Consider the following 13,507-nt stretch of genomic DNA (forward strand, 5'->3'; position numbering starts at 1 on the left):
CACAACCTGGGACCGGGTGCCCCGGGCCGGGTGTCCCGCGATGGGTACTGCCAGCTTCTGGGCGGCCTTGGGTCCTACTTATCTCTTCTACCCGAGGCCATCTTCCTAGTTTCCATAGCCACCAGGGCCGTGTCCTTATTCTCAACCATCACCGCAGGCCTCAAATGAGTCTCTGCACAGAGAGCTGATTAAATGGGTCTCGGGTCCCCAGTGGACGCTCCTTCCTCGCAGATGCTCCGATAACCACCGCGAGCAGGGTGCCTGCGGGGCGCGTCGCCCGGCCTGGGGAGGGAAGGAGGCGGCCTCTCGTTCCGGGGGTAAGCGGGGTACCTGCTCCTTCTGGCCGCTCGACCCCCACCCAGCGGCGCTCCCACCCATCGCCAGCCTCTTGGCTCGGGGTCCTCCCCGGCCCTCTCTCACCCTGTGCCGGTTCCAGCCTCGCCGCCCCGCCCCCCAGCCCCCCCCCGCCCCCCGCAGGCCCCGCCCAAGGCCCCTCGCGCTCCGCCCCCTCCCCGCCGGCTCCCGGCGCTCCCGGCGCTCCCGGACCTCCGAGCCCGGGCCTGGGTACTCGGGATCCCGCCGCCGGGGCCGCAGCATGGGGCGCTTCGGCGGGGGCCTGCGGTGCATCAAGTACCTGCTGCTCGGCTTCAACCTGCTCTTCTGGGTGAGACCCGGAGCGGAGAGGGCCGGGCAGGGGAGGGGGCCGGGCGGGGGCGCAGGGCAGGGGTCCCCGGGGAGCTGACCGCTGCGGCGTCCGAGCCGAGCTCCTGAAGGCAGGGTGTTCAAAAAGACGGAGGTAAGAAAAAGGCAGACAAAGCGGGCGGGGTGGGGAGGGGGGGGAGGGAGGGAAAGATGGAGGGGGAGAGAACCGACAGAGAGAGAGATTGAGCAATGAGAAATGGTGAAAAGGGGGGAGACCCGTGCGGCTCTTCCCTTTGAGGAACCTCTCTGCCTCGGTTTTCATCTGGAGCCTGGTAACACCAGGTGCGGGGCCACCAGCTTCTCCGCGCACACACCCCCTTCTCGCTCTGTCTTTCCGCTGGAGCAGGGGCCCGCCAGGGCGCCCGGACTGCCAGAGGTGGTGCCCCATCCGGAGTGTGCAGAGACATCACCTGGCTGTGGCGGGCTTGTGTAGGAAATTGGGGGTAGCAGTGGAAGTGGTATTGTGGGAGTCAGCCTTTTTCTGGGCATTAGGGTACCGCTGGATGGAAGGAGGCGGTGGTGCTCTTCTGTGAGGGAATGGGCGGAAGGGAGGGGCTTCCAAGGGGCAGCAGCACCTCCCCACAACCCCCAGCTCGAAGCCTTTGCTAAATCCTACTGCTTCCAGAGATGATCTCATTCAACTTTGCATTGAATGAACAACATTCCCAGGATTAGTGGTTCACCGGCTGATAGGGCCATGACCCTTGTCTCCTGTTATTACTGGGACAAGGTTAGGGCTAGACCATCTCTAGATCCCTGGATATTCTGTCTCAGGCCCTGAAGGACTGGGAGACAGGTCTGAAAATTGTCTTGTCTGCGCATTCCCTCTTGGGCTTCCTCAAGGGAATGTCAGTCACTATAACTGCTCAGACAGACCCTGAAGGAAAATACAGATCTTGCTTTGGGTGAAGAAGTTCTTAGAGCTGGGAGGGAGCAGCAGGGGGCTGGGTGCTTTAAAATAACTAGGATAGAGGAGGGTGCTGTTTGTCTTATCTGCTCTGGGGAGTTTGTTTTCCCGTGACTCCAACTAATTAATTATTGAAGGATGGTCTCTGCTTGTGTCTGCCAACCCATTAGCCCAGATGCCTGGGTGACTCCAGCAATTCCAAGCTCTCAGAGGTCAAGTTGCCATCCTCAGCATCCTGCAGCAGGGGAAGGTGTGAAGGAGGTACCCCATAGACAGCCCTGAATTTTAAAAATACACATGGCTTTTGTACACTTGGGCATTTACATCCAGCATACTATCGGGAAGGGCATTTCTAAAGGCCCTTTATGTTGTGCTTTTTAATAGTCTGGCTTAATTTCAAAAGCTGTTAATTATAAATGTCATGCTTTAGTGACACTTTTCACTCTCACTGCTTACAAATTCAAAAGAGGTTTTATCTAAGTCTGAGAAGGAATTCTTAGGCTGGGTACAGTGCTTATTTAGTGCCTGATGTTGTGCCAGCCTTTCCAGAGATAATAGGCAACATTCATTGAGCATTTTCAATGTGTCAGGGACAGTGCTATGCACATGGCATTCATTATTAACTTAATCCTCACAACAGTCCTGAGGTGCATACTATTATTATCCCCATTCTTACAAATAAGGAAAAACGGAGGCTCAAATAGGTCCACTTGCCCAAGGTCACACAGCTAATGAGTGGCAGAGGTGGGACTCAGACTCAGCCTTCATGCTCCTAAGCACAGTGGTACAGGTAGTTAACCAGTGGTTCTCAAAGTGTGAGTCCTGGGCCAGTAGCATCAGCACCTCCTGGGAACCTGTCAGAGATGCACATGCTCAGCCCCATCACAGGCCTGCTGAATCAGAAATTCTGGAGGAGGGACCCAGCAATCTATTTAAACGAGTCCAGGAAATGCTTATGCATGCTCAAGTTTGAGAACCACTCTGTTAAAGAATCAATGCACAAGAATTGTAAAAATAACTTATATATGTAAATATAAATATATATAATTTATATTGACAAAAGTATATATATATATATATATAATTTATAAATTAAAAATACTGTTCCCTAAGCTGCTAATCTAGTTGAGGAAATGGCCAATGAATATAGAACAACAACAAACAAAAACGACAGCATATATAATCAAGTGACAAATTTCACACCTCTGACTCTAAACACAGGAAGGAAGGGAAGTAGGAACAAAGCAATGTTAGAGTGCCTATCATGTATTAGCCACTGGGGTTAGGCATGACCTTTTATATATCCGATCTAATTAAGGAGTTCACAGCAATAGTGAGGAGTTGGGACAGTTCTCCTGAAGAAGGGGATGTTTAAGCTGAAGCTCGAAGGACTGGTAGGATGGAGGTGGACAAGGGTGAGGGGGTGACACGCCACCCACCAGCAGAGGAACAGAGCAAGGGTGAGTGTGACCACCATCTGACAAAAGGATCAGGCTCAAGTGCAAGCAGAGTGTGCGTGAGCAAGTTATTTTTACTTCTAGCCCTGTTTCCTCAGCTGAACAATTGAGGTAAAAGAGTTGTTGAGAGGATTCAAAGGAAATATGTAAAGTATCTGACTTCACCTTCCTGTGAGCCCGGTATGCAGTAAATGCTCAAATTTTTTTAATTATTATTTTTATTATTAAGTGCCTGGCACATAGAAAGCATTTAATAAAAGTTAGCGCTCTTTCGCCAGAGTCCCTTAATATCGGGGAATAGTGTATATATTTGCCGAGTAACTTGCAGCTTGTCTTTGTTTTAGGATAACTACACACTGGCTTCTCAGTTTGTACTTGTGGATTTTCCCCACTAGAACTTAGAATACTCTGAGAGCAGGAATCTTTTTCTGTCTTGTTCATGGATATATCTCTAGCGCCTAATAGTACCCAGCTCATAGAAGGCATTCCATAAATATCTGTAGAAAGAATTAATGACTCTGCAGGTTAGAGAACTTGATACAAATGGCCTTCCCGATTTGCAAAGGTAATCCATTGTCAACTTTATCTGGAGGACTGAGCCTGTCTCTTCCTGCTCATTCCCTGTCGATTTGTTCTTTGTACAGATTGGGCCCAGGAGGAGAATATGGGGCCTTCCTCACTCTCAGTTCCACAGGGAATGGGGACCAGGGACCAGCAACAGCCACAGACAGCTCTCCCATGTCTATAACTGTACAACCAAAGGGAAAGGGGCGACCTGAAACAGGCTCCTAATGATTTAGAGGAAAGCGATTGTTTGGGATAAATTGTCTAGATACGTACCTTCACTGTAACTGAGGGAACCTGATTCCAGAAAAGCCCCACCCTAGTGTTTGAAGTTGTTTTTTTCCTGGTTAGAGGGTTTGTGGGAAGTTTGGGGAAGGGGGAGAGGGCAGGGGACAGTTTTCCTGGAAGGACAGGCGTTCGCCATGACTTCAAGCGTTCTATTTACACACACTCTTAGATGCTTGCGTGCCTGCCCTTCTGAGGTCTGAGGTCCCCCTGGGTGACAGCACTTCCTTTCCTGTCAGTAACTCACCAGAAGGCAGCCGCAGAGGCGGGGTGGGGTATGTTTTGTGATCTGCAAATCGATTTGCGACCTCCTTCTGGCAGCTGGGTGAAGTTTCCCTAGGCTGTGCTCCTGGTTTTATAAACATTCAGCTAGAGCCTGCCAGAGCCAGCAGAGCACTCCCCAGCCCAGGGCTGCTGACTGTGCTCACCATTGAATTTTAACAAAACAAAAGTAAAGCCTGGCCCCAAGCCCCACTAAATTAATTTCTGTTATCATGGCTGATGTCTAACATGAAACCCCTCCCAATATCTGTCATGTCTAAATTCGGACATTACAGTCAGATAGCATGGCATGGTCCCATGCCTTTCACTGCGATCACCTTTTTTTTCCCCCTCCGTTGCATAGTAATATAAATAAAACACCACAATCTACCAAGCCACATATGTTGGTTTAAAGAAAAAAAAAAAAACCTGGGCTGTGTTTATTCCTTGGTTTGTTGTTGTGTACTCAGCGTTTTCCTATCGTTGTGCTGTGTGAGCTGCTCAGGGTTGCCGACCAACAGGAAGCAGGACCGTTCATTGTTGAAAGTCAGATGCCATATATGGCTTGTTTGAAGTTGCTCTCCTTTCCTTCTCACTGTTATTAATGCAGCTCTGGAGTTTCACTTGGTGATGCCTAACAGGTGCTTTTAGGAAAGACCATGTCTCGTGGGCTTACGAGATGTCTGACTTGTCTACTCCTCTTTCCCAAATTCATTTCAAACAGTAGCTTCAGAGCTACCACCTGTAAGAAAGACTGGTTTAAAAAAATACCTGAAGAAAGTATTCTATGGGGTCCACCCAAAAGCTAGACCACCCCAGAAGGCAGATAGGAATTTCCTTGGCCCTGTCGTTGGATAGTCTCCATTTCTGATTTCTGTCAAGGTGGGGAGAGAGCGGCAGCCTCCCCTATTTTGGACAAGAGGGGCCCAGTGGTGCTGGGAGGGGCAAGGACTCTATGATAGGAGCCAGCCTGCAGAAGCCAGAGCTATGGTTCCAGGAGTCTGGTAGACCTCGGCCAGGTCTAGGCAGCATGGCAATTCATATCCACGAATTCAAAGCCTGGAAGGTGGATACTGGCATCTCACTTCCTGGGTTTATTCCTGGCCATAGTATTTACTGACCAGGGGTGCTTGGTTAGTAAGCTGTTTGACCTCTTTGAGCCTCCATTTTCTCATCTATATAATGGACATAATCAAGTACCAACATCAATGTATGACCTTGGTGCAGATAAAAGAGTAAATATATGTAAAGTATTAAGTATGGTACATGAGATAGTAAATATTCAGTAACATAGATATTACTGGTAGTCATATTTAAACACTAGAAAACAAGAGGGAAAGTGGAATCTAGAATCCAAGAGATTCATAACGGTAAGGAGAAGCAGGAAACAGGTGTCCTAAGTCCAACCAACCAAGCAAAGTGGCAAGAGTCTTGTAGCTTATCAAAGGCCTGAAGTCAAAAGGAGAGGTTCTTTCCTCTGCAATTAGTCACTCAGCAAATATGTGCTTACCACCAACTATGTGCCCAGCACCCTACCAAATGCTGGGCATTCAGAAATGGTTAAGACACAGTCCTTGATCTTGAGGCACTCAAAAGACCTTTGTTTGGTGCTCCTTTGTGCCTTTGAGTATAGTTTACTGTCTCTCTAATGTCTTTGCTCCTCGGGGCAGGGAGTGTGCTGTGCTGGTATCCTCCTTCTTCCATCTCTCAGCACCTAGAATAGCTTCAGCAGTCACTGGCACAGCTCTGGCTAACAGACCCTAGTGCTGGAGCTGTTTGTTTGTTCCCCGCCCTGCTTCTGTGCTGCCAAGGGGAGGCCAGTGGGTAGAAACAGGAAAACCTTTGGTGATCAGTGCCTCTCAAACTTTAATGTGAATACAAATCACCTGGGAATCTTGTTCCAATATATATTCTGATTTGGTAGGTCTGCATTTCTAAGAAGCCCTGCTGGTCCAGGGAACACACTTTGAGAAGCACCGGTTTAGACATGGCCTTAAGGGGTCAAAGATCCACTGGTGGCTCTCATTTCTGAATGGGGCAGGGAGTGCCCTTCCTTTTGGCCTGCTCACCTGGCTTCCTTGTGTCAGTTCTCTTAATTCCATTTACCATTTTACCGTTATTCTTCTAAGAATTTTCTTTTACATTGAGACTTGTTGGTTTCTACAATCACCAGGAGGCCACCTGTCCATTGCCCATTATGCTTCACTGTGTTATTCTAGAATATGTAGTATCTTTGGGTCTCCAATCGTGTGACAAAAGAGAACATAACTTCCATCCCCCACCTTAACACTGACAGTTAATATCACAACAGGGCTGTTCTCCTAAAGCAAGTGACACTATACTAACCATCATGTCATGCTTGCAAAGGAATTAAGGAGAAGGAATTGAGAAAGAGGCCCATAAGATGGGACGACCAGATGGGCTGAGAGCACATGATACAGATGAATAGGGGTTACCTTGGCTCGCTTTTTTCATCCTCTTGGGATTTAATTAGGGACAAAAATAACATTCATATGATGCTTTGGTTTAAAAATGCTCTTACATACATTATCCCATTTGATCATGAATCACAACAATCCCATGAAATAATGTAATCCCCGTTTTACAGATGTGAAAGCCGAAAGGCAGGCACAGTATGTCTGGGATCAAAGAGTTAGGGAGGAGCAAAGCCAAGATTCACACCCTGGTCTTCTGATTTTAAACCCTGTGTTCTTTTCATTGTACACATTTATGAGGGCACATGGAATATAAGGTATAATAAATGCTACTGGCTTAGAAAACATGAAGTTTATGGCCGGGGAGATTATATCCAGTGTTGGATTGTCTTGATGCATTCCAGAAATGCAGGTGCAAAGAGGTGCATAACGCTCTGGCATGTGGGAGAAAGAAGAGAAAGGTTGCGAACACCCCTGATCAGTTTAAGGCAGAGGAAAAGCAAGATGGGAATTGAGAAAGGGTATGTATCAAGAGACAGTATTTAAAATTAATTTCAGTAGCAAAAACTTGAAGAAGAATATTAAGCATTATATAAATGGAAGATACGTGCTGGCTGCTTCCCATGCACATTTTGTATATTAACTTCCTTAATCCTCACAATGACCTTCTGAAATAGCAGCTATTGTCACCCCTAGTTTATATATAAGGAAACAGAGGTGCAGAGAGTTTAAGAGCCTTTTCCGAGGCCTCAGAGCTGGCCAGTGGCAGAGCTGGGTTTCTGTGCGTGGCCCCAGAAACTGTCCTCTTAACCACTCCAAGTCTACAGACTGACAAGAAGAGAAGATTGAAGCTGTGATAAGCATGTGAATTCCAGACCTGCACTCTCCAATATGGCGGCTGTGCTACTAACCACACGTGGCTTTTCACATTTAAATTAATCTATATTAAAAGGCATTTAGTATTCAGCTTCTAAGTTGCACTAGCCACATCTCAAGTGCTCAGTGACCATGGGTGGCTGGTGGCTGCAGTATTGGACAGCACAGACAGAGAACATTTATATTTACATCACTGGAGAAAGTTCTTTTGGATAGCTCTAACCTAAATATAGTTATTCTTTCTCTCATAAGTCATCTTTTCCTGTTTTTCTCTTATTGGGTCTTATAAAAACTAAAACTAAAGGGGGGGGGGGGGGAGTCTTCCCTGGTGGCGCAGTGGTTGAGAATCTGCCTGCCAATGCAGGGGACACAGGTTCGAGCCCTGGTCTGGGAAGATCCCACATGCTGCGGAGCAACTAGGCCTGTGAGCCACAACTACGGAGCCTGTGCGTCTGGAGCCTGTGCTCTGCAACAAGAGAGGCCGCGATAGTGAGAGGCCCGCACACCGCGATGAAGAGTGGCCCCCGCTCGCCGCAACTAGAGAAGGCCCTCGCACAGAAATGAAGACCCAACACAGCCAAAAATTAATTAATTAATTAATTAAAGAGAGAGGGGGAACATAGTTTCTGGAGAGCGGAACCAACATACCTAGTATAGAGGTTTAGAAACTCAAGGGAATCCCAGCTGTCATGGAAAAAGTGTAGTGCTAAAATAAAAATTAGTAGAGGAAGGCAGCAGAGGACTAAGTCATTAGAATCATGGCCATGGTGTTTCCTATCTTGAGTAGGATTAAGTTTTCAGTTTGAATATAACATTAGTGAGTCTACCACCGTAATAACAATAAGTGCTGGGCAATCACAGTTCTGAGTGGTTCTAAGTGTGTAAGGTGAACTCATTTAATCTCTTAGGGAGGCACCATTATTACCCCCACGTTGCAGCTGAGGAAGCTGAAGGTTAGTGAGGTTAAGGGACTTGCCCGAGATCACAGTACTAGTAAGTGGCAGAGCCTGATTCAAACCCGGGATGCCTAGAACCCCCGTTTTTATCTGCTACAACTCCTCGACAACACAGCGTATACACGTGGATTGTTTTTGTTACTATCCTGTCCAAGAGCATCATTATTCAGTCTGAATACTCAGAAGAGGTAAAATTTTCTACAAGAGCAGTTGGGGAATGCTCCAAAGTGTCTGCCCTCCCCATTGTAATGGTGACTGGGAAAGAGTCAGCTTATAAACTAGGGCAAGGGAATTAATTGGGCAGGGACAACAGAGCCCCCCAGTGGGGCAGGGTTGGGGCCTGGAAGCTGCTGCCATTCATCCAGGAAGCCCACGTGGTCTCCCTGTACCTGTCTAGTCCCCTGTAAGTGGCCCAGTGCTGCCTGCCTCCCTGACCCCAAATGATTTCTGGTCAAATTGCTGGTAAGAAAAATTCTCTCTAGAATACAAGACTTTCAGGATTCCATTCAAGCTAACTTTTTAATAAACGAAGTGTTTTGGCTTGTTCCAATCTAACCTGAGTTTTACCTGAAACATTTTTTTCTCCCATTGTCTGTCTGTAACAACTAAAACTGGGTGAAGATCATTATTATTGATTGATATTCAAAAATCCTGTTTACCTGCTCAAGAGTAGTTCTCTCAAACTATCTTCAAAAATATTAGGCTGTAAAATAAATATTGTTTAATATTCCATCTTTGCTTATGTAAAAGCTCAATATAGCTGAGATGTCATAGAAGTCAGGGTAGCCCTCAAAGGAGTGTTTACTCAGAGGGCAAGCCTGGGATAAGAGCCAGCTGGATGCTGCAAGGAGGCAGTTCAGAGATCATAGAAAAGACCATTATTGTCCTCCTGGAGCTCATCCCCCAGGTCAGGTGAGACAGACACTGGCTTTAAATCACTTTGATAACTTGGTGGATTGGATTTTACTTTAGTTGTACTTGATCTTCATTTGATAAAGCCGCCTGCTCACTGGAATCATAGCCAGTAGTCTGTGGCATTTGTTTTACTGTATGAAGAAAACTATACAGCCATCATCTTTCTCCTAATTCTTACTGATCTCTCCTCTCCTTTTCCCTGTATTCCTTTAGAAAAAGGCATTGTGTACAACCACTGAATAAATACATACACTTTCCATATCTATATTTATCTGCTTTATCATTCAGAGCAAGCTTTTCATCCTGGCTCAGTTTCCTTCCCTTGAGCTTAGTATCCCCCCAGCACTTTTGTACTATCCCCCCCCCACCCCCCAGCAATGTCAATTGATCCACACAAGTTAACTATAACAACCTAAACAAACAGCAGAAGGTATAATTAGGACAAATATGTAGCCCAATTATCTTTCTGGAGATGCATAGAACACTCCTGCTCTATTGTGGTTTGAATTGCAGAACCCGTCCATTAGTGCAGAGAATTAAGCATTGATTTTTAAAATATATCCTTACCTGAAGGAAGTCTTTCAGGAATTTCTTAGCATGAGCTTGTTCTTATGAAATTGTTGTGAGGAAAATAATAGGGGAAATCAGAAACACTGGCATCTAACCAGTGCGTTTCCAGACTGACAGCCATGCATTTCCAACCTAGCAGCCATCTCATCATGTGCTGCCATAGTCCTGCCTCCCAATTCCACCTCACCTGGTCCTGATGTTGAGGCAAGGACAGCGAGCTTCCTCAGAGGTGGTTTCACCTGGATGTCATATGGCATTTGGCTCTTGTATTTCTTCTGACAAAATCCTTGATTTTGAGAAAGTGCCATCTCAATCCTTGCCTCGCTTTCACTGCATAATCGGATGAAAATCTTGGGAGCTGGCTTACCTCTTTGAGAAAATTAGTATCATCTTCTAGAGCAAATGTGCTTCCGACTTTTGCCTGCTAAATGAATGAAACTCCCATTACCCTTATGGTATCATAATGTGATTTGCAATCAGATCAAGAATTGTGAGTGTTCATTACATGATTCCATCTAGTTTAGTTTTGTTTTTCTGTGGGAAAGTGTTTTGCTGAGTATATTCAGCAGCGTATTCACACAGTGCCATCTGAGATGTCTGCACAGTGTTTCCCAGGTGCAGATGAATTTGAAATCAGTAGTTTGGGAAGTATTCCCTTGGAGGGCTGTGAAGGAGTTTGTTCACAATTGCTTCTATCAGCCTGTCTTAGGTCAAGTCGCCATAAAAAAAAAAAATACTATAGATTGGGTGGCTTAAACAACAGGAATTTATTTCTCACAGTTCTGGAGCCTGGAGATCAAGGTATCAGCTAATTCAGTTCCTGGTGAAAGCTTTCTTCCTGGCTTGCAGACAGCTGCCTTCTCCCCGTGTCCTACATGGCAGAAAGCACTCTCTGGTGTCTCTTATGAGGGAATCCCATCATGGGAGCCCCACCCTCATGACCTCATCTAATCCTCATCACCGCCCAAAGGCCCCACCTTGAAATGCCATCACATTGAGGGTTAGGACTTCAACGCATGAATTGTGGCAGGGAACACAATTCAATCAACATCACAGCCTAAATTGTACCTTTGTGAAGGCCCTCCATTCATTCATTTAACAGATGTCTGTTGGGAGCTGGCTGTGCAAGGCAGAGGGGTAGGTGCTTGGGACACAGCAGTATAGACCCTGTCCCTGCCCTCACATAGCTCAGGACTTAATTTTTCTTTTTTAATTATAGAAATATTTAAACAGAAGTGGTTATATGAGACATGGAGGAAGACACGTACCTAGGCTAGGGTAGGCTTCGCAGAGGAAGTGACGTGAGAGCTGACAGCTGTGAGTGGGTGTGAGCCAGGTGGAGGGGGAGCAGAGGAGAACTTTGTAAGCTAAGGAAATAGCAAGAGCAGGGTCCCCAAGTGGGAGAAGGAACTGAAACTGTGTGGCTAGAGCCTCTGAGGATAACTAACTGGGTCTCCTATCTAGACAAAAACGCATGAGCTGCCTGAGAACATCCCGAAGTGATGCTTTTTACCCAGAAAGGGAGCTTTCTGGTGGGTTTAGTCATCAGATAGCAGAGTAGCATGTATTTGCTCTTTGTGATCAGGGTGGGCTACCTTCTGCTGGAGGCAAGGGGTGGGGTGGGGGGAGCTGAGAAGAATGAAGGACCCAGGCCTGGGGAGTGATCTTCGCATTTTTGTATCTCAGCACTACCCTCCCTCCAATTTGGTGCCTTCCTAAGAACCACGTTTGTGATTCATGAAAAAAAAATTTTTTTAAGTAAAAGAATATGTCCTCAAGATAGAACATTTCATCAGCAGTCCCAGGAAAGTGGAAATAAATACAGCACAATAAAATTGAAATCCAATAACAAGCTTTGCTTCATGTTAAATGACTTGTTTCTGGCAGATAGGCATTACTTAAAGGAAACTTTTTGTTCATCCACTTTGCTTTCAAAGTTTTCCAGTTGGGTCTGTAGTCCCCTTTTCTGCTGCTTTACTTTTAGAACACACACAGTCTTCTCCATGGACATATGCTTACAATTTGCAGCTTTGTCCTGCAGACTCTCTGGAATATGGTTAGCTGCTGAAATGACATGTCCATGAAAATGCATAAGGTCATTGTACCGGGTAATCCCCTATCTAATGTCATTGTCTATTCCTTTCACTTCTGTCTTCTTTTTCTATTTTACTTCTCTCTTCTTTTTCAATAGTGTACACACTTTTGCCCTCAAAACCCTGTTGCATCACCTTCTCTGAGTGCTTAACGCACAATTGGTGCGCAGAAGAGAAATGGTGACGCAAAGAATGATGACATCTGGAGTCTTCTCAGGGGCTGGTTCTCTGACCTGCATCGTTAGAGTACCTCTTGGGCCACAGAGGCGGGCTCAGTTTCTCCACTAGCCCCTGAGATCCTTTGCAGAAGGAACTGGATCTTCCTTATCTATGAATCCTTGCCTCCTGGCTCACGATAGATGCTCAACAAATGTTTATTAAATGATTCACACCAAAGCCCTACTCATGCTGTTGTATGAAAAAGTCCATCCCTGGAAAAACAGTATTTCTAATGGTAATTGTTCCAAAGGCATGGGGATTGGTACTAGTCGCGGATGCAGAGTAGCCCTCAGCAAAGTTCTTTGGTTGGTAGAGTGGATCCATCATGGTCCTCGCCGATCACCGCTTCCAGCCCCTAACATCCCCCCTCTGGCCTTCAACCACTCAGGTTGTTACCTTTGGCTTCTCATCGTGTCTGGCATCAGGCAGCACTTGTCCCCCTCAGAATGAGGGCTCCCACCTCCCCTCTCCTCAAGGCCCTGCCATGGACTTTCCACAATGGTAGCAAGCTTAGTACAAGCTGTGAGCCATGTGCCCTAACTCCTGTTTCAAGCCCCAGACTCTGACCTTCCCCAGATTCCTCTCTCTCCCCGGCACAGTGTTCCACGAAAGGAAGCGCAGCCCTTACCCACACTGTTCCCTCTGCCTGGCATTCACTCCTCCCTCCAGTCCCTTGCTGCTGCGACACTTCTAACTCATTCTTCAAGCTGTAAGTCAAAATGGAACATCTTCTGCTGCACACTGGTCATCACGCTTTGCTCTAATCCCTGGGCAGTGAAGCAGTTCCGTGGAGCACACTTCCTGCGTCCTGTGGCATTTATTAGTTTATGGGATTATCTTCCACGTCAGACTTTTCATGTCTTTTTCATCGTTGCTTCCCTAATGCTTAACACGGTACCCAATCAGGACCATAGTTACCTCCTCCGTGAAAGGGAGGAAGGAAAGCAGATGAGGACGGGCAGGGGCACGAGAAGGAAAGCAACATGAAGGGGCAGCCTCTCCATCCTTATTTGTTCTCATGTTGGCTGCAGTGCTGAGGTGCAACCAGAGGTACAGTGTTGTATCTGAATGCAAAGGAGGGGCTGAGAATGGGGGCATGGGGTGGGGTTGGGGGGTTGGTCTAGTAGGGTTAAAATTTAGCACTGGAGGCTACTCAGTGAGACTTCTCTTCCCGGGTATGGGACGGACAGAGCAATGGGCCTTACTGACACCAGACCTGCTCTCTTTGCCCCTGACTGGACTGGACTTGGTGTGAATTTTTTTCAAG

The 13,507-nt window shown here is 46.7% G+C and overlaps 1 protein-coding gene across 2 annotated transcripts in view; it reads left to right on the forward strand.

Annotated features, from left to right (window-relative positions):
* The first annotated feature begins 524 nt into the window (after window positions 1–524).
* Window positions 525–13,507, forward strand: part of TSPAN2 (tetraspanin 2) — a 39,451-nt gene continuing 26,468 nt past the window's right edge. For both annotated transcript variants that reach the window (XM_061186133.1, XM_061186134.1), the window contains exon 1: window positions 525–664. In XM_061186133.1, coding sequence (XP_061042116.1) covers window positions 596–664 — 69 coding nt within the window. In that variant the 5' untranslated portion in view covers window positions 525–595. The remainder of the gene's footprint in view (window positions 665–13,507) is intronic.

Source organism: Eubalaena glacialis, chromosome 3 (assembly GCF_028564815.1).
Source record: "Eubalaena glacialis isolate mEubGla1 chromosome 3, mEubGla1.1.hap2.+ XY, whole genome shotgun sequence".
NCBI classification, from domain to species: Eukaryota; Metazoa; Chordata; class Mammalia; order Artiodactyla; family Balaenidae; genus Eubalaena; species Eubalaena glacialis.